Below are 21,940 nucleotides of genomic sequence, written 5' to 3'. Positions count from 1 at the left end.
AAGATCTGTGAGAAAACAGCACATCATGCCTCAAGGTGAGACAGTGGACTAGAGGAGGAAGTAGAGTTGTATGAATTTAAAAACAGAAGTTTCAAAGATAATAAAAAGGAAGTATTTTAATTAATTAAACTCATAAAAAGAATTGAGACTCTTAGAACAAATTTTAGGTCCATTAATTTATATTTAAGGATTGTAAAAATTCCAGGGTTGTTAGTACCCTAATTATCTTATTTTTGCTTTTTAAACCTACCTCCTCCAGAACGTAAATGGAATCTAAATATTCACACACAGCGTTCTGTGCAGTATTTCAGCTAAGCTCTTGAAAATGCTATTATTGACCTTTACATTTGGGCTTAACTAGCTGGCTCTGTACTCTTCTCTTGCAGGAACTGTACTGGGCCATCTGGTTAATCATCTTAATAAGAAAAAGCCTTATACAGGGGCGCCTGGGTGGCTCAGTGGGTTAAGCCGCTGCCTTCGGCTCAGGTCATGATCTCAGGATCCTGGGATCGAGCCCCGCATCGGGCTCTCTGCTCGGCAGGGAGCCTGCTTCCTCTCTCTCTGCCTGCCTCTCTGCCTGCTTGTGATCTCTCTCTGTCAGATAAATAAATAAAATCTTTAAAAAAAAAAATTAAAAAAAAAAAAAGAAAAGAAAAAGCCTTATACAATAATCTCACATAGCACAGACATTCTCACTTCTGCTTTCTGAAACTAACCAGGCTTTTAAAATAACATTAAATGTTAAACCAATCAACACTTAAAAAAATAAATGTTATAGGATGGGAGAATGCAACTATGCATTAAAACATACTTGTTTTAAAGTAGCAATATGAGGATTAATTAAGGGCTGAAATCAGTATTTGTAGGAGTATCAAAACATTAAAAACATTAGATAATGAAGATCTGTGTTTTGGAATTGTGTCTATTGGGTTTCCTGTAGTATTTTAAAAATAGGTAGATATAGGATCTTAATCCACCTTGTTCTTTATAGAATAACAACAATATTCTATCCTCTATTATCAGATTTCCAAAAACTATGGCACCCACATGACTAAATCACATTTCAAGGGGCGCCTGGGTGGCTCAGTCAGTTAAGCGTCTGCCTTTGGCTCAGGTCATGATCCCGGGGTCCTGGGATCGAGCCCCACATTGGGCTCTCTGCTCAGCAGGGAGCCTGTTTCTCTTTCTCACTCTCTCATATGCCCTCCCTCCCTACCTCCACTTGTGCTCTCTGTCAAATAAATAAATAAAACCTTTAAAAAAAAATCACATTTCAAGAATGAGAATGGGGGGTGCCTGAGTGGCTCAGTGGGTTAAAGCTTCTGCCTTCGGCTTAGGTCATGATCCCAGGGTCCTGGGATCGATCCCCGAATCGGGCTCTCTGCTCCGAGGGGAGCCTGCTTCCTCTTCTCTCTCTGCCTGCCTCTCTGCCTACTTGTGATCTCTGTCTGTCAAATAAATAAATAAAATCTTTAAAAAAAAAAAAAAAGAATGAGAATGGTACTATACTTACCACTAAGACAATGCCATTATTTTATTCAAATTCCTTTGTCATTTCTCTACTTCTGTCTCCATGTATGTTTTAGATACATTTAAATTAAGAAAAGATAGTTCAGTTTTATCATTGATAATGAATTGTTGGTTAGTTGGAAGCTAAAATGTTATCTTTTTTTTTCTATTGAGGTATAATTGACATAATGTTATATTAGTTTTAGGTGTTCAACGTAGTAATTCCATATTTGTATATGTTATAAAATGTAAAATATTAACTTTTAAAGTAAACTTGAATTGGTTTCCTACAAAGGCAATACATGTACACTTTGTACTTTTATGTATTTTTTAATTCCTCAAAATTAAAAGTTGGAATAAAAGTATATATATCTGTTTTAAGGATAAAAAGAAATTTTTATAATAGAATTCATAAAATAGCAGTTTTTTACTAATTAAAAGGTGACTTAAACTAGGAAAAAAGGCAAGGGACCTTTTGAAATGAAAAATTTATTATGTGGAACTATTAAAGATGATCAAGGACTTTTTTTTTAGATGCATCTGGTATTTATGGTGTTTTGGTTTTTTTAGATGAAATTCTAGAGCTTTAACAACAGCTTTTTTTTTTTTTTTTTTTTTTTTTTTTTTTTTAGAGAGCTCACATGTGCAAGGGCGGGGTGGGGCAGAGGGTAAGAGAGACCAGCGGACTCCACACTGAACATGGGGCTCGATCTCACAACCCTGAGATCATGACCTGAGCTGAAATCAAGAGTTGGATGCTTAACTGACCGACTAACCCACCCAGGTGCCCCAGCAGCAACTCTAGAACCTCCATCCTTGCTGGTTTAGTGCCCTCCCTACCACTTATTTGATCTCTTACCTTTCAGAGCCTTGGTATCCTCCTGTGGTAAACATTGATATTAATAGCACTTTCTCATAGGATTATTAGTGCCTGTTCATTAATACAGAGAAAACCCCATTGCTTTTCAACAAAGCACATTGGGTGTACTTTGTATTTCAGATTATATCTGCCCATGCCCAGTTGTTAGTAGAAATAACGGTTTTTTTCTGAGAATCTCAGCCAACCAACTAAATTGGAGTTGCTATTGTTTCTAGTATAAATTACAAATGATTACAGAGAATTCCAACCTAATCAAATATTCAGGGGAATTGAAAAGCTTTTCAAACTCAGTTTTACTTATAAATTGCTTAAGTGATCTTCAGAAGTATTTTTTATTTTCTTTATGTGGGGTTTTCTTTTTAACAAAAATGTCTCTCGATTGCAAGTTTTACTTACTCTTTAATTTTGGTGTTCTCCAAGTTTCTGTCATCTGCCTGAGGTGATCGCTTCTATTTACTTTCTGGACTTTAGCTCTTATACCTATGTGATTACCTCCAGATAATTATCTACAACTCCTCCCTCTCTTTCAGTTTTGTTTTTCCTGGTTGCTTCCTACACATCTCTGTGTGGTTCTCAGGATGTTTCCAGTGCTCCACATACAAACATTATTCTCTCCCATCTTTCTCTCACCCCTGTCACCTGCTTTTCTCTCAGTCTCAGCGAATGGCATTCCCATCTCTGTCCAGCCAGTCATCCCAACCTCTTTCTCCCTCACCTCTCACTTTTAGCAGGGTGCCAGGCAATGTTAAATAGGCTTTGACTCCTGAATATCTTTTTAGAGTGCTTTCCTCCTTCCCCACTCCCACTGCGGCAGGTAGACCCTTATCTCTCCTCAGGGTTACTGAGCCTTCTAACTGGTCTCTCTGCCTCCCTTCTTGACACTCTCCCCGCTCCCCCCCGCCCTTCCAGCCCACCTTTACCACAGTGGTAGTCCCGAAGCCCTTACATGTTTAGAGACTTAGCTCCGCATTATCTATATAATATAGTATAGTACAGCCTCCCTAGAGAGACAAACAAGACCCTTCACAATCTGGATACTCCTCTTTATCCAAAATTTCTCTCCATTGTCATCTTTTTTTTTTTTTTTTTTTTAGTTGCATTATAGTTGATACAAATGTTATATTAGTTTTGGGTGTAAAACAGTGATTTAACAAGTCTATATTTTATGGTATGCTCACCACAGGTAACCTGCCATCTGTCCCCATACAGCACTTTTCCAGTGCCACTGACTAGATTGCCCATGCTGTGTCTTTTCTCCCCATGACTTACTCATTCTGTAACTGGAAAACTGTATCTCCCACCCCATTTCACCGTTATTTGTTCAATCCCCCCCCCAACCCCTCCCTTCTGGCAGCCACCAGTTTGTTCTCTGTGTTTATGAGTCTCTTTCTTATAAATATGAGTCTGTTTCTGCTTTTTGTTTGTTTAACATACTCCATATCTTCTTTATCCATTCATCTATCAGTGGACGCTTAGGTTGCTTCTGTATCTTGGCTGTTAATAAGTAATGCTACAATACACATAGGGGTGCATAAATCTTTTCGAATTAGTGTTTTTGTTTTCTTTGGGCAAATACCCAATAGTGGAATTACTGGATCCCATGGTAGTTCTACTTTTACTGTTTTGAGGAAGCTTTGTACAGTTCTCCACAGCGGCTGCCCCAGCTTACATTCCCCACAGCAGTGCATGAGGTCTAACCTCATCTTTCCACAGTTCTCCTTGCGCGCTCCACTCCGTCAGCGCGAAGCCACAGTAGTTCTCTGCACACAGCGTGACAGTTCTCATTTCCCTTCTGCTCTAGTGCGTGCTTCCCTTTGCCTTAATATGGACCCTTCCCTTCCTGTTGAACAAGGCCTTCTTGACTACCGCCTCCCCTCCCCCCCACACAATAGAGAGCTAATTGGTTTTTCCTTTGTGCTATCAGGGTATTTTTATTTTTGCTTCCAGTGTTTTGAATTTCTTTGCTCGTTAGGCTTTGCCCACCAGACTAACTTTCTCCTAAAAAACAAGGGACTCAGGTAATTTTAGCATTTCTGGTACCTAGCCAGTCCTTATAGGGAGGCATTTAACAAAGGCATTTAAAAATACATGAAAAATTGTTCATGAAATGGAGGATTTTTAGAGAGGGAAATAGTATGCTTAATGAAGGGATGAGTAGTTCTAGCAAATATTTTTTTAAACGGCATGCCGGGTAAAGATTGGATTAACTTTGTGTGGCTTTGGATGGTGGAGATAATGTCAGCAGAGAAGTAGACTTCTGGTTTAGCCATAAAGAAGGCAATGAAAATTGTAGAATAGCAGCGCCATCCTGCCTTCATTTGGAATTTGTATTTAGACAACCTGAGTTTTAGTCCTGTCTTGGTCACTAAATTTGGTCATTTCTGGGTCTTAGTTTCTTTGTTTTTTGACAGAAAAATGAAGGTAATTGTAGACTATGTGGTGGTTTGGAGGACTAGTGAAATACCTTTTTGGGTTCCTCACCTAACATCTGATGTTGAATAGTACTTAATAAATGTTCATTAGATTTGAATTAGCCTCCTGTTACTGGATTCTTTTAGTAAAATCTTACATGTATCACACTGAATATAAGTAAATGTGTGTACCTAAGCTGGCACCAAAAAAAAGATACTCAATTGCCTTTTTTTCTCTTAAAGATTTATTCATTGTACTGATGATTCTCCAGATCCTTGTATAGAATATGAGGTAAGGATTTACTTTTTTAAATCTTGAAATTGATAATCCTAGATGAAGATGTGTTAGAAATTGCTATCTGTTCTTAAGCAGAATGAATAAAATTTTTTGAATCAATTTCTCTGGGAACCTGGAGCCACTGAATTTTTTAAATTTATGAAAAATATCTGTATAAATAAATATTTAACCCTTAGACACAGTGTATACATACTATAGAATATATGTATTTTGTAATAAAACAAATACTTTATACCCATCCTCTGGCTTAAACTGGGTAAGCTTTTTAACCTGGTATATGAAGAAAAAAATCACCATTTTACCATTTAGGCTCAGTAGACCTTTTTATTTTTTTACATTGTTCACTTATTTTATAAGTTACATATAGAAGATCGAAAGGATAGTGGAAAACTTTTTTAGAAATAGCAATAAGAATTTAAACATAGCAAACCCAAATTTGTTTTCCACTTTTCCTAGTTTGAAGGTTAAATACTAGCCCCCTACCAAATACCTCTCCCTAAAATGGGCAGTATTCTTGGACTCAAATAACTACTCATCAATTGTTATGAGTGAATCTGAAACATACTTTTCTTTTAAATCTTGATTCCAGGTTTCAGCTACATCCCTGATAGGCTGTTCCTTATCATTACTCTTGGTTCTTCATGCACTTGGATTGTCAAAATGTAACACTTTTGAAAACTTTGACAGCTCATACTTTGTTGAAGAGAGTGGTCATCTTGCTTCATAATTGCAAACCACTTGCATTTTTGGATTTGTAACATTAATTAGAATTAGTCCAGTGGTCTTTAAAAAATTCTTCATTAAAAAAATATTCATTGTTTGCTTTGTCACCTTTGTATACACACACTTTCAAAACTTGCAGACTGACTCACTGTATCAAGAAATTTTTAGTGTGCTGAATGTGTATTGGTATAACTTCTGTGATTTTATCATGTTTGTAGAACAGTTAATTTACTATTTATTAGGCCACCAAACTGGATCTTTTATCACTTAAAATTGAGTTACATACCGGTTGTGAAGGTTTTTTTTTTGTTTTTTTTTTACATACCAGTTGTGAAGGGGTTTTTTGTTGTTGTTGTTGTTTTGACTTAACAGCATATAGTATGAGCATATTCCTAATCATTAAACATTTTTATAACATTCTTTATATGTATATAGTATATTCCTATCTTTTGTCTCACTGAAAACACATCTATTGAATCCCTGCTGTGTCTTATCATTTGGTGCTGGAAAACACAAAATGACAAAGATGATTTCTGGAGGCTTGCCCTGAGGCATAATCTTTGTTTGAGATGTCATCTTCTATCCCCAAGATTGATTTCACCAGCAGTTTGCTCTTTTATTGCTTTTTTGGGAATGTGCCATCATCATGGTAGTACATAGGGTTTAAAACTCAGTTTTAAAAGCTCAGGAAAGTGATATACTTAGAATAATTAAAATGAAAAAAGTTGCAAGCAGAATCCTATATATGGTGTATTCCTTCTGTGTGTATTTAGGAAGATACATACATGTACTCCATGCTCATTTATATGTAGATTATGTCTGGAAAGCTATATGAGTGATTGACTGCACTGGTTACCTCTGAGAGGGAGGACAGAGGGACTAGATTGGGGGGGGGGAGAATTCACATTTTACCCTTACGTGTGTTTTCAGTCAACTATACAGTGTATGTGTTACCTGTCCAAAACATTACTTCAATAAAGATTATGCAGATTCTCCAAAAAATGAATGTTAGTTTATAATAACTGCTTATTTCTTTGTTGCTTAAATAAAAATTACTGTAGCCCTAAAGAACTGTATTTGTCAGTGTCAGCATTTAATAGATGACAACTGTGTACATGTACATTTTTAGTTTTTTTAGTTCTTCATTTAATAATTAGGTTCTTTTAAAAAAATACAGCACATATAAATCTTGACTAAGAGCTTATAATAATGAAAATTGAAATCAGTGCATTTAAATCAGGCATATTTTAAGGATGTAAGTTTAGTTTTTTTAAGAAAAGCAATTTACTATCAAAAATTAAAAAGTATAATGGGCGCCTGGGTGGCTCAGTGGGTTAAGCCACTGCCTTCGGCTCAGGTCATAATCTCAGGGTCCTGGGATCGAGGCCCGCATCGGGCTCTCTGCTCAGCAGGGAGCCTGCTTCCCTCTCTCTCTTTCTCTGCCTGCCTCTCCATCTGCTTGTGATCTCTCTCTGTCAAATAAATAAATAAAATCTTAAAAAAAAAAAATTAAAAAGTATAAGAAAATATGAGGAACTTATCACCTGGATATATCCTCAGTATTAGCATTTTGGCATTTAACTGCCCTTTCCTGAGATAAGTGTATATATGTGTGTGTGTGTATATATATACTGTCTTCATAAAATACTTTGCATACCATTTTCATTTATAGTTTATTTTTCCAGCTCATTAAATATTTTTTTTAAAGATTTTATTTATTTATTTGACAGAGAGATCACAAGTAGATGGAGAGGCAGAGAGAGAGAGAGAGAGAGGGAAGCAGGCTCCCTGCTGAGCAGAGAGCCTGATGCGGGACTCGATCCCAGGACCCTGAGATCATGACCTGAGCCGAAGGCAGCGGCTTAACCCACTGAGCCACGCAGGCGCCCCCTAAATATTTTTTTATATCAGGATTTTTAGTGGCTGTGTATCTTATATATTGACAATTTTACTTACATTTACTTTACTTTTTAAAGTAATTTAATTAATTTTTTTAAGTAATTTTAAGTAATTTTAATTTAATTTACTTTACATTTTTTAAGCATTTGGTAGGTATTATATACTTGTGCTGGGAACATAAGGATGAATTGAGACCTAGTTCCTTGCCCTTTCTGAGTTGCTAGTTAGGAGGGAAGAGAGACTTGTTCAGATTATTGCTGTGTACAACTTGGTATGTATGTGCATACTATGGAATGTTAGATACAAGAAACTGGGAGCACAGGGTATGGGAAGGGAGGATACTGAGGCCACTGAAGGTTATTCGAGGAATGGGGCTTAGTGTGATTTAAGTTCCATCTCTTAGGCCTTAAAGGGCAAAGAAGTGTATGCCAGCCTAAGGGAGGCTGGAGGCACTGGCCACGTATTACAGTTAATACTTGGAAGAGTAGGACTGGTTTTCGCCAAAGAACATTTTAAAAACAGACTCAGAAGCATACATTTGTCAACTAGAGTATTTATAAAATTGTAGCAATTCAGTAGTATATGAGAATTTGTATATAATATATTAATTACAGTAGTGGAACCCATTTATGACTTGAGCCAGTGACAGAATTGTTTTACTTTAAAGTGGAGGCAGGGGCGCCTGGGTGGCTTAGTGGGTTAAAGCCTCTGCCTTCGGCTCAGGTCATGATCTCAGGGTCCTGGGATCGAGCCCTGCATTGGGCTCTCTGCTCAGCGGGGAGCCTGCTTCCTCCTCTTTCTCTCTGTCTACTTGAGATCTCTGCCTATCAAATAAATAAATAAAATCTTTAAAAAAAAATAAAGTGGAGGCAAAATTATTGAGGGTTATAGTGATTTTTAGTGATAAATTATAATACTTTTATCAGAGTATTACACAATGGTGCTAAGAAGGTAGATAACTAGGATATCCATTTTTTTAAAAAAATATACTTAAAGGAGTGAAGAACAAATAATTAGAGGGCAACTGTGTGCAATGATGATAGGATTCAACTTCATCCTTGGGTTTGCATATTATGTCAGCTCTCAAAGTGATAAATAAATGACAAAAGTGCTTTTTGTCATAAAGAATTTTAACAGTGTTTCTGCCACTTACTGGACTAATAAATTTGTTCCCTATATCTCATGATAAGAATGGTTTATGATGCTTTTTCTTCCAAACTATTTGATAATGGCAATTATTAAAACATACTCTTGGCATAAAATTATCTGTTAGACCAGTAAACATTCCTTTGTTACATGGTTGTGTTACATTTTTCCTCTCTCTACAGCTTGTTCTTCGAAAATGGTGTGAATTAATTCCTGGGGCTGAGTTCCGATGTTTTGTCAAGGAAAATAAGCTTATTGGTGAGTTTTTTTACACATTAAAAGAAAACAAGATTTTTTTTTTCTTTCTAAATTTATATGTTTTACTTTTACTTTTTTTTTTTTTTTAAGTAAACTCTACACCACACAGGGGGCTTGAACTCACAACCCTGAGATCACAACCCCGAGATCAAGAGTCATGTGCTCCACCAACTGAGCCAGCTAGGCATCCCTGAAGTTTATTTATTTTTAGTAATCTCTACACCCAACATGGGGCTCAAACTCATGACCCTGAGATCAAGAGTCACATGCTCCTCCAACTGAGCCAGCCAGTTGCTCCAAGAAGACAAGCTTTTGATGGAAGTGAATTTCTAATAATTAGGAGAGTAGTAATCACTTTTTATCTCAGATGCTACCTCTAGCCAATTAGTAGTGACTCTCTGGAATTCTCTATTGACAATGCTCCTGAGGCCATATTCAGTTTCCACAGAGAAGTATCTTGTCCATTAATCATGTGTGGATTCTGGAGATGAAAGTGATGGTCTTGGCCATTCCCAATTTAAGCTACATATCATGTTACCTGCTTTCTCTTTGGGACTTTCCTAAGTATTACTAGCAACATACCACTTATTTTAAGCATCATAAAAAGCCAAGTTTTGGGATCTTTGTTTCTATTATTAGAGCAGTGTTTATTATTCTAGCAAGAGGAAATATGTAGACAAATAAGTGCATTACTTAAAAAGCCACCCATTTTCTTCCTCAGATTATTTTGTTTGCTGTGATGTACTCAAGTATTGAAGATAATCTGCTTTTTTTGTCTTTGCATGTTTTCCATGCAGTAAAACTTATCTTTGACCAAGAAAAGTGTGATTTGAATAAAATCACATCAGCACTATTTTTAAAAATTTCAAAAATTTAAAAGATTTTAAAATTTGTCTATTATTATTATGTTTTTTAGAGAGGGAAAGAGAGAGAATCTAAACCAGTCTCCACACAGGCTTATAACCCTGAGATCATGACTTGAGCTGAAACCAAGAGTTAGGAGCTTAACTGACTGAGCCACCCAGGTGCCCCACATGAGCACTATTAGTGAATGTGACATTGACATCTGTTAATTTACCTGAAAGAAACTTGGGGTGTTTGAATTGATCATATTGTTAGGTATTTCTGGAAGAAGGTACAACACAAGCAGAGCTAAAGAAGAGAGTCGTATTGTCATTGATGAAGAAATTGGGTGGAAACCCTTCTTTCAAAGTAGAAAACTTTCCTAGGCCCAGAGCAAATTGAGAGAGTTTTTACAATAATCCCTTTAGTATATTTGGAATAAAATCAGCAAGTCACTCTGAAGAAAGGAATGTTTACTTTTCCATGGCTTGAAACGTCAGGCTTGTGAAAGGCATTGTAGCATGTGTGAACAGGAAAAAATAGCCTGTTTCTGTGAAATACAGTATGAATTGGAAGACATTGGGAACATTTTAAGTTTCCCAAAGAAGAGTGGAAAAGAATACCATTTTGTAGAAAGTTCATTGGAAAAAAAATCAAGAAGCAATTGTCTCTGTGTATAGACTTAAAATTGCTTCTTTCATTTTTTTACATTGTAAATGTATTTATGACTGAACTCTTTATTGTACTAAATAAAAATAATTCTAAAGTAAGAATGCATGACAATATGGAACTTAGGATATATCTATCCATATGAATGGATAATTTTTTACTAAGTTTTTTACTTGTATAAAATGCTGAATCATGTATTATGCAATATTCATCTGATTGGTCCTCTTATCTACTTTAATGGTTCTCTCAAAAAGATTAAATTACATTTTGATGTTTTTGAAAAGAATGTTATATAATAATGGATATAAAATACTTTCTTGTCAGGTATTTCTCAAAGGGACTATACACAGTACTATGATCATATTTCTAAACAAAAGGAAGAGATTTGCAGATGCATACAAGACTTTTTCAAGAAACACATACAGTACAAATTCTTGGATGAAGACTGTGAGTATTTTTTATTTACTCAGTGAAATGAAGTACATAATGTTACTGAACCTTATTTCATGGTGGTGCAGATTTTTTTTTAAAGAATTTATTTATTTATTTGAGAGACAATGCACCAGTGAGGGGAGGGGCAGAGGAAGAAACAGACTCCCCGCTGAGCAGGAGCCAGGTGTGGGGCTCCATCCTAGGACCCCGAGATCATGACCTGAGCCAAAGGCAAACACTTAACCGACTGAACCACCCAGGCACCCTGGTGGTGCAGATTTTAAAACTGGAATTAAAACACTGTATTTTGGGGCGCCTGGGTGGCTCAGTGGGTTAAGCCGCTGCCTTCGGCTCAGGTCATGATCCCAGGTCCTGGGTTCAAGTCCCACATCGGGCTTTCTGCTCAGCAGGGAGCCTTCTTCCTCCTCTCTCTCTGCCTGCCTCTCTGCCTACTTGTGATTTCTCTCTGTCAAATAAATAAATAAAATCTTTAAAAAAAAAAAAACTGTATTTTAACCATTTTGCTGTATTACTGTATCTGATGGTTGGCGTGTTAATTTTATTTTAATCAGTCACTTTTTAATACCAAGGCAGATACTTCTCATCATTTTAGACATTTTATTATTCATTTCAGAGGGTCTATCTACAGAGAGCAAAATGCTTGTGTTATTCAGACTAAATTAGCTAGTTGACTGATATACCTTTCTAGATTTTTTATTTGAATGATCAGATAGTACCAGTTACAAGGTAAACATTTGTGACTTGCTTTTAAGAAAGTATATTGTATATAAAAGAGTTTTCCTGCATTCTAAAATCTGTTCTGATTTCTTCTTGCCAAACCTGGGTTCTGTGGCAAATTTGATTTTAAAAAAGATGAATCATGCCATAACCATAGCTAGATTTTATGCTTTCCTACTATAGATTTTACTGAAATCATTCCTCATCAAATGAATTAAGTGATTGATGTCTTTGTCATTAGTACATGTTATTTGTTTATAATGGTGAATTCGTTGGGATGATGAGTTTGGTTTGAAGTTTTAAATTCAATTAACTTTTGATTAACCCAGGTTTGAACTGCATGGGTCCACTTAGAGGTGGATTTTTTTCCTAATACATGCAGTGTGGGGCTGTAGAAGATATATTTTCCTTATGACTTTACTAATATTTTCTCTACCTTTATTGTAAGAATACAGTATATAATACACAAAATCCGTGTTAATTGTTTATGTTATTAGTAAGGATTTGGGTCAACAGTGGGCTGTTAGTAGTTAAGTTTCAGGGAAGTAAAAACTTAAACATGAGTTTTCCAACTCTGCAGGGAAGTCAGGACCCCCAGCCCCCGAATTGTTTAAGGATCAACTGTATAAAGAATTATGGCCAAGCGTAGAGTAAAGGAAAACAAAATCATATAAATAAAACATTGTAGGCTATCTTATCATGTTTAAAAATTTTGAGATTTAGAAGCATGAAGTTCTCAAGGTACTTATATTCTATTTGAGTAATGAATAATAAGATTCATTTTAATTTTCAAAAGGAGCCTAGATCATGAAAATAGTAGTTCATTGTTAACTTTGAGTTTTTTCTCCTTTACAGTTGTGTTCGATATATATAGAGACAGTAGGGTAAGTAACAACTATCTGATATGCTTTAAAATCAGGGCTGGTCTTCCGGAGTGCATAGCCATTATGTAGGGGCCCGCTGCTCAAAAAGTACTTTCTCAAACCAGCTAAGGTGTTTGAAAGTCACACTGGTCAAGAATCTCCCTTAACATATACTTAACATTGGGAGACATATTTTCAATAGTTTTGTGGATTAGGATTTATTAATTTAACAGATGGCTAAATGGCTACTTTATGTCCTGCTTTCCACTTTTGTCGGGGTTCTAGGTCTGCTTAAAATAGTTCAGTTGGCACACCTAAGTGTGGCCAGGAGTTTGTCTTTTGATATTTGGGTAATTATTTTTAATTAACTAAGAGATCCTTAGCATGATTGGGATCATTTTTATCTTTAAACTGAGGATGAGGATTTGCTTATTCTTTAAATCTTGCAAGTGATGGAAACTATATAATGAAAAAGAGAACAAAAACTTGACTTCATTTAATCCTGTAGCAGAGGTTTTCTTATCAAGACGTGCAGTCTTTTAAAAAAAAATCTGGGTCACTAAACGTCCTGTGATTAGTGCTTATTGACTAAGCTGTTGGGAAGACAGCAGGTGTGTTTTACCTAGTATGTGACCATATGTTTTCCAAATGTTACCCGCACATTTCTCATTCCCTCTCCAAGCTCAAGCAGCTCCACTGTTGTGATGCTTGCGATACCTTTGAATCATTTTTTGGACAAAAGGGTCTGGTCCATATGGTCATGTCCCAAAATACCTGTTAACTGTTGACATGCCTCTTTTTAGCCAAAAGACATCACTTACTCTGTTTTCACCTCTATGTCTTATGTCTTCAAGGGTGATAGTGTCTGCTAAGAGTTAGAAAGAGGAATTACAGGGACGCCTGGGTGGCTCAGTTGGTTAAGCGGCTGCCTTCGGCTCAGGTCATGATCCCAGCGTCCTGGGATCGAGTCCCACATCGGGCTCCTTGCTTGGCGGGGAGCCTGCTTCTCCCTCTGCCTCTGCCTGCCATTCTATCTGCCTGTGCTCGCTCACTCTCCTCTCTCTCTGACAAATAAATAAAATCTTTAAAAAAAAAAAAAAAAAGAGGAATTACAAATTGAGATGTGGTAAGGAAGAAGGATGTTACTTTGCACTTTAAATCTAGTGGAAACAAAGGTTAGAGAAAGGACAGGAAGCTGGTGTGATGGAATGGATAGAAACCAGGGCTGATCAACAGGAGCCCAGGCTCTAGTCCCAGCTCTGCTTCTGACTGATAGACACTGGCTGCATCAGTCACTCACACAGCTAACATTTATAGAGAGCCTGTACTGTCAGATGCCATGCTTCTAACAAAAAGCTTCCAACAAGATGATTTCCTGACCTGCAAGGAGCTTATCTTCGAGACTTAAAATATTTCAGGGAATTGACTGGTCATAAGTGGGATCAAATCAGCCAATTAGTGAATGAGTAAACCTAGCTTATTACCCTAATGTGTAGCTCAGAAGACCTTTTTTTTTTTTTTAAGATTTTATTTATTTATTTGACAGAGAGAGAGATCACAAGTAGGCAGAGAGGCAGGCTGAGAGAGAGGAGGAGGCAGGCTCCCTCCTGAGCAGAGAGCCTCATGCAGGGATCCATCCCAGGACCCTGAGATCATGACCTGAGCCGAAGGCAGTGGCTTAACCCACTGAGCCACCCAGGCGCCCCTCAGAAGAACTTTATTTGTATTTAACTCAGGTTATCCATATAACCCTGTGAGGTATATGTTATTCTCATTTTATAGATATTAAAACTGAAGTAATTATATTTTAATGCAGTTATATTTAATGACATTTAAAAATTTGGAATTTACTAAGGTCTGTCAGTATTTCCCTGGAAAATGTCCAGATCTGCTTTGATTCACTATTGCTGGCAGGTCAGTGCAAATGTGTAATTTGGTGAAAGAGTTATATAAATGTCTCAAGTGAAGTTGGACATGTAGAGAAGTAATTACTGCTATGATCTAACAGAACTGAAAGAAGTTGTATGTATTTAAAAGTGAGAAACATACCAGTAGAAACATGCCAACAGTTTCTGAGAAGAGATTTAAACCGTGATGTAAAACACATTTGCATATACTCAGTGGCACTCGTATCACTGTTTTGTTAGGCACTTTGCGGAAATTTGGTTTTATGACTGTTGCAGAAAACTAAGTCTTTATGGTGGTCTCTCCTATGCAGTGGAACTGAAGTCTGAATTTGGCAATATTCTGATGTGTCTATTTTCTTACTGCAGCTGGGCAAGTTGACTCAGTCTTGATAGATTCTAACAATCACATATGTCAGAGATGGCCCACACATTCAGTAGGTCTGGGATGAGGCCTTGGTATATGTATCTTAAGGAGCTCCTTAAGTGATGATAACTCATAGCTAGAATTTAGAATAACTACTTCAGAAACTTGGAAAATTATTGCAGTCCCCTTATTATTTTAGTGATGGCTGTTTTGTTACTAATTTCATTGCTGTAAGGACTAAAAATGTCTGATCGTGAGTCTTTGATATTGTTGAGATTGGCTTTGCAACTTGGTCACTTTTTTGTGTCTGTTCTGTGTGTGTTTGAAAAATTACAACTAATGTGTGACATATTCTGTAGATGTTTGTTAGATTAAGCTTGGTAATAATAATTGTGAAAATCTTTTTATAGATTGTGAATGAAATGGTGTCTGAAGAGACCTTCAAAACAATACAGATTTGGGGGGAATGGATGGAATATAAATGTAATAAGATTGGCTGTGGGGTTCAACAAGATAATTGTTGAAACTGAGTGATAGGTATTTGGATTCTTTATATTTTATTCTTTATATTTTGTCTGCTGAGTGCAGGGCCAGAAGCGGAGCCCAATTCCATGACCCTGGGATCACAACATGAGTTGAAATCAAGAGCCAGGCACCCAACTGACTGAGCCACCCAGGCGTCCCTATATTTTCAGTCATTTAAAACTACTGAACTTTTTTGTTAGAATTTTTGAGAAATAACTTACACCGAGTAAAATTAATCCTTTTTAGGGTACAGTTATATGAGTTTTGACAAATACATCCAGTTGTATAACCACTATTACAGTGAACATGTAGGACTCCCATCACTCCCCCAAATTCCTGATGACTCTCCCTGCACCCTAGCAAACACTGCTCTGTAAAACCTACTGAGTTTTAAACTTTTTAGTTGAGAATATCTTCACATTGCTCAAAAATTAAATCAGTGTGAAAATACATATAAAAAGTCCTGCTTTTCTTACCTCTGTTCCTCTATACCTCCTACAAGTACGCTTTTATTAGTTTTTTATATATCCTTCCAGTATTTGCTTGCAGAAACAAGCAATATACTTACCTTTTTCCATCTTTCATACACAAGAGTTAGCATGTGATATATACTCTGTACCTTGCTTTATATACATTTGTTTAAAACATTGTATTTTTGGGGGCGCCTGGGTGGCTCAGTGGGTTAAAGCCTCTGCTTTCGGCTCAGGTCATGATCCCAGGGTCCTGGGATCGAGCCCCATGTCAGGCTTTCTGCTCAGCAGGGAGCCTGCTTCCCCCTCTCTCTCTCTGCCTGCCTCTCTGCCTACTTGTGATCTCTCTCTGTCAAATAAATAAATAAAATCTTTAAAAAAAAATTGTATTTTTGGAGAGCTTTCTAGTTTCATACAATGGTGTAGTATTTTATTTTGAGAATATACTATGTAGTTTGTTTAGTCATTTTCCTATCTGTGAACACATAGTTTATTTCTAGGCTTTTACAAACCGCATCGGGTGTGTGTGTGTGTGTGTCCTGGCCTGAGCTCTTTGAAGGAATAGATTTTGTGTTATTGGTCTTTATGCTTCAATGCCTGGTAATGTTTGGTGCATAGAGATTTCTTTGGGCAGGTAGCAGAGTGGTTAGTTGGTAGATACCAGGAAGGTCAGTGTGACCACTCTTACCTGATGGATTGCCTAAAAACAGACTTTCTCAGGATGTCTTGTGCCCGAGATGTTACATAAAAAACATGTTAGAGCTATAAAATCCTTGATAGTTTCATCTTGATAGTTTCATGCCTGATTACAGCTGGTTTCTTTTTCCTTTAGTAAACTAGAGGATGCCTTCTGAACAAACTCTGCCAGCTGATCTGTTTTAGTTTCGCTTGTTTTTTATAGTATGACATATTTTTAGTTTATAGAGCTCAGTATTCCTCTACTAACAAGTATCCCCCCCCACCCTTTTAATAAAGGGGTGGTTTTATTGGTTATGAAAACTCAAGTAGAAAGGGTTTGGAGGTTAGAAAAATCCATTTTGTTAAAGTAATATACAGTATGTTAAAGACATCTTACTAAGCACCCCAAAACAAAGCTAATGTCACACAAAGAAGTTGATTAATGGCTAACAGTATTTCACATGAACACTGAACAAGTGGTTTTGGAATCTGTGTGAGAAAACAGCTCAGGTGGCAAGAAAGAGATACAGGCTTTCTCCTGGACTGGGGGGATGATGGGGGAAAGAGGGGATTAGTATATAGTAGGAAACTTATCAAAAAATATGTGGTCCAAACTTCCTGTAATGGTTTTTGGCTACTTGCTAGATGTTTCTGATGTTTGAAGCTAGTCCTAATAAGATGGTTCATCTTTCTTAAAATTTTCTTTGAACACAGATGAGGAACAGTGCTAGAGATTAATAATGCCAGCTCAGCAGTCTAGTTCCTTAGGTGGATATAATTTTATGCATGCACATCTGATCAAGACACGATTACATACTTACCAAGAAAATTATCAACAGCAAAATGGTGCCAGTGTATGAATGTTTCAGTGAGGAAAGAAATCAAAGATAAAACTTTCAAGGAAACATTTACTAAATGTCAAATACATCTCTGTGATCAAATGTGGCTTTAATCTCTTGGCACAATTACACAGATTCCCCAGGTCTGTTATATCAGTGCTCTGCTGCTTTATATACTAATATGCACCTGATTCTAATCAAACTCAGAATAAGTAGGTCAGAAGTGTTCTTTCCCCGCATCTAGAACCTTTCACATTGCCCATCAATACTCAGAACAGAAGATAGAAATTGCTTTTAAAGATTGTTATTTTTCATTTCCCCTTCATGTGCCACAAGCTCTATCATACAAAGCAAATATTACATGAAGACTGAAGAAAACAGAATTTCCCTACATTTTTCGTGTGTGTGTGTGTGTGTGTGTGTGTGTGTGTGTTTTAAATGCCCCTTTTGCAGCAGCCTCTCAGGGGTAAGGAAGGTGCTCTCAGATCTGCTGGTTCTTCCCTGTGTGGCTTCCTTAGGCAAGGTGATTGCAGACACCCTTGAAAGCATTCCAGTCGGGGCGCCTGGGTGGCTCAGTGGGTTAGGCCTCTGCCTTCGGCTCAGGTCATGATCTCGGGGTCCTGGGATCGAGCCCCGCATTGGGATCTCTGCTCAGCGGTGAGCCTGCTTCCTCCTCTCTCTGCCTGCCTCTCTGCCTACTTGTGATCTCTCTCTCTCTCTCAAATAAATAAATAAATAAATCTTTAAAAAAAAAAAAAAAAAAAAAAAGAAAGCATTCCAGTCATAGTATTTTGGTGGAACCATTCTGTAAGATTGTCCTTTCTCCTGCTGGGATTTTTTGACTTAGAATTGTTGTGTGATTTTAGGCAGGAGTTGGCATATCTGCCTTTGTCAGGGCTTTTCTTTCCTAGGTCCCTTCTCTGCATTTCTTTAGACAAGTGATCCTTTCTCAGCTGGGACCTGAAGGAACTGTCTTTTGAAATAAATTACAGGATTTTTAATATTATTGTTTGGGTAAAAACAATATGAAGATGATCTTTTGGATAAGACAGATGACAAACTTGTGTTTGTTTTTATTCCGTGCTTACTAATTTTTCTGTCTGTACTCTAGGGGAAGGTGTGGCTGATTGATTTCAACCCGTTTGGTGAAGTAACTGATTCACTGCTGTTTACTTGGGAAGAGCTGATATCTGGAAGAAACTTAAAAGGTGATTTTAGTGAAGGAGACACTCTGGAGCAGGTAAGAGGTTAAAAAAGGATTACAGGAAACCTTGTAATCCATTAAATAATTGCTCCTTTGTTCTTTAGGCATCAACACAGATTTACTAATAGGTACTCAGTCATGGAGGTGACCAAAAAGGGTGTGTACCTGATTCACCTGGAAGAATCTTGACCCTGGGTCAGTTCTATGTTGGCTCTGATCCTAGCTCCAGGCTTCTGACCCCTGAGAGAGGAAAACTGCAGGTGCCCAGCCTGTGGTCTTGTCATAGTCATAGTCATGACCCCATCAGGGGGACCTGACTGCAGTGTTTCCCTCACCAGCTTTCTCTTACACCCACGGTGGCCTTCCACACCCCTGTGGAACCCTTCAGACCTCCCACCAGCCTCCTTTTCTACCCCTCAGCAGATGATTCCACATCCTCCTTCATAGGAAGAGAAGCCGCTGGTGCAAACTGACTTCGTGTAATTGTTCTCAGACCTCTGAGCGTCCCTCTGTCCCTCCTCCTCAGTCTAACAGTTCCACCTGCTCAGCTGTTCCTTACCGTCTCTCGTGATACCCGTGCTGCCACTCACTCTGTCATGTTTCCCGTTCTCTTCTTGTCCACCCGCCCTGTCTGTGTTCAGGTATCTTCTGTCCAAAGAGACAAACCTCCTTGAACCTCATGTCTTCAGCCAGTAATTCTGTCTCCTCATCTTCGCAGCCAAACTTTCTTTGAACAACACCTTTCTGTTGCCCTTTTCTGCTTATGAAAGTAATACACGCCTGCTTTTGAAGAGTGTTCTGAAGTACCCACAGTCCTACCATGTTGAGAACCATGTTGAAGTACCCACAGTCCTACCATGTTTATATTTTCTATATCATATTTGGTACACATAACATGCCTGTATACATACACATAAACTTGTTAAAATAAATGATTTTACTACATATGCATTATCTTTGTGTTTTTTAGTGTATTTTAAAAAACAGTTTTATTTTTACACAGTCATTTAAAAAACCAGGGAATTAGAATGAGGCAAGACTTGAAATCCTACCACCTGGAAATTGCCATTCTTACCCCTGCAGTTTATATTGTCCAGGCGTGGTACTATAATCATATGTACAAGTATTTTCCTACTGGCTTCCCTCATGCTAGCAGGTGACCTGTGGTTTTGTAACTGCTCACAGCCGGTCTCCTCACTTGGCCTCTCCTTCCTGCTGCCTCTCTACCTGTGCGCCCCTCCACCCGCGCGGTTGGCTTCCGCGCCACAGAACCTGCTCTTGGCAGGGGCTCTACCGGCCGGCTGAGAGGGCCAGGGAACAATGCACGGCAGCATTTGAATGTGTTACCCTCTTCCGTGTTTTCACCGCACATTTTCCCCTGGTTTCCAAGATACATGCTCTCCTGCTGGGTTTCTTCCTGCTTTTCTGGCTGCTGCCTTGCTTTTAGTGTGAGGATCTTTTGTCTTAGCTCTGAAATACTTCTTTTTTTTTTTTAACTTTTTTTTTTTTAAGATTTTATTTATTTATTTGACAGAGAGAAATCACAAGTAGGCAGAGAGGCAGGCAGAGAGAGAGGAGGAAGCAGGCTCCCTGCTGAGCAGAAAGCCCGATGTGGGGCTCGAACCCAGGACCTGGGATCATGACCTGAGCCGAAGGCAGCGGCTTAACCCACTGAGCCATCCAGGCGCCCCAGAAATACTTCTTTTCATTATTACTCTGTCTGGGCCCTTTCTGGCCCTGTTTTTCTAGATCTAGCTCAGATGGCTATTTTCCCTGTCAAGGCTCTTGCCCTATTGTGTTGTGCTTGCCCCATTTGCGGCGGTGGGAGTATCTCTCATGTTCTCCAGATTGGTGTGGCTTAGCACAATTCAGGCACAGTTGATTTTTGTTAAATTAATAGCTGAAAGAATTGTCTTCGTGCTGGCATCTTAGAGTTGGGGGCCATTAAATCTGAATGTCAAGGAAAGAGAGTGTAAATTATTCAGCACAGTGTTATTTTTAAATATGAGGGACACAGTGGATAGAAACAGTTTGTACAAAATTCACTCTATGATCCAAGTCCTTTCTTTCTTTTTAAACAACATTATATTGGAGGTCAGGGGCTGACAGGGAAAGAGGAGCAGGCTCCTGCCTTTTCCCCAGAGTCGTGTCCTGCCTGTTTCACCGTCCTTACTCCCCTCCACGGAGACCTGGCTTTTCTTCTCATTCTCACAGCTACAAAGCCCTGCCTCAGGATCTTTGCCCTGGTTGTGCCCACTGCTTTCCAAGCTATGCCCGGTCTCTGCCTGAGTTCCCAGACCTCCCAGGGCTGCTTTCATCGTACTTTTCAGTCCACATGTTCTGTCCTCAGCAAGGTGTTACCTGACCACCCCTGTGAAGTGGCCTCTTATCATAGCACCCTGTTGTTGTGTTTTTAGAACACCTCTCACTATCTGAAATGATCTTGCTGTTGTGTTTATTTGCTTATTTATTGACTGTCTGCCAGACTGGTTTACCAATTATCTCCTACACCTAGGACAAGGTCAGCGCAAAGTGGGTGTTTCCTAAGTATTTGTCAGATGACTGGTCTGTCATAAGATATGGCCTGCTTTTGGGGCGCCTGGGTGGCTCAGTGGGTTAAGCCGCTGCCTTCGGCTCAGGTCATGATCTCAGAGTCCTGGGATCCAGCCCCGCATCAGGCTCTCTGCTCAGCAGGGAGCCTGCTTCCTCCTCTCTCTCTCTGCCTGCCTCTCTGCCTGCTTGTGATCTCTCTCTGTCAAATAAATAAATAAAATCTTTAAAAAAAAAAAAAAAGATATGGCCTGCTTTCTAGGGCTCTACAGTCCTGTTCCACTCAAGCTCCTGGCCTGTCTCCATCTGCTGGACACCATCCATCCCTCACCTAGATACCTGCCACCCATGAAGTCCAAACCCAAGGCCTTCTGTCTCTGAAATCCTTTTTGGCACAAGGCAACATGTAAATATTAAATGCAAGGCTCTAAGCAAGTACATTGAAGAATGTGAAGACTTGTTAAATATGATACTCAAATTTGCAGTTTTCCATAGGTGCTAAGAGAGATACACAAATATGTAAGTTAAATGACTAAGAGAAGCACAAAAGTATTAGGAATTCATAGCACTTGCTTGCTCTAATTATTAACTTTATTCTCCAGGATAGTATTTCCCCACTGTGCACCTATAGAAAATGCTAATATTGATAAAGCTTTCTGACCTGCATGAGATTGCTCAAGGCCAGAGAGAACTAGCCATAGGCTTCCGGTCCATTCAAGGACTAAGGAACCCAT

The 21,940-nt window shown here is 38.3% G+C and overlaps 1 protein-coding gene across 2 annotated transcripts in view; it reads left to right on the top strand.

Moving 5' to 3' along the window:
* CDC123 (cell division cycle 123) overlaps positions 1–21,940 on the top strand; it is a 57,740-nt gene that overhangs the window by 34,559 nt on the left and 1,241 nt on the right. For both annotated transcript variants that reach the window (XM_047741978.1, XM_047741977.1), the window contains 5 exons: positions 5,044–5,092; positions 9,049–9,124; positions 10,961–11,083; positions 12,662–12,690; positions 18,564–18,692. In XM_047741978.1, coding sequence (XP_047597934.1) covers positions 5,044–5,092; positions 9,049–9,124; positions 10,961–11,083; positions 12,662–12,690; positions 18,564–18,692 — 406 coding nt within the window. The remainder of the gene's footprint in view (positions 1–5,043; positions 5,093–9,048; positions 9,125–10,960; positions 11,084–12,661; positions 12,691–18,563; positions 18,693–21,940) is intronic.

Source organism: Lutra lutra, chromosome 8 (genome assembly GCF_902655055.1).
Source record: "Lutra lutra chromosome 8, mLutLut1.2, whole genome shotgun sequence".
NCBI classification, from domain to species: Eukaryota; Metazoa; Chordata; class Mammalia; order Carnivora; family Mustelidae; genus Lutra; species Lutra lutra.
This window is presented reverse-complemented; position numbering and strand designations above follow the sequence as displayed.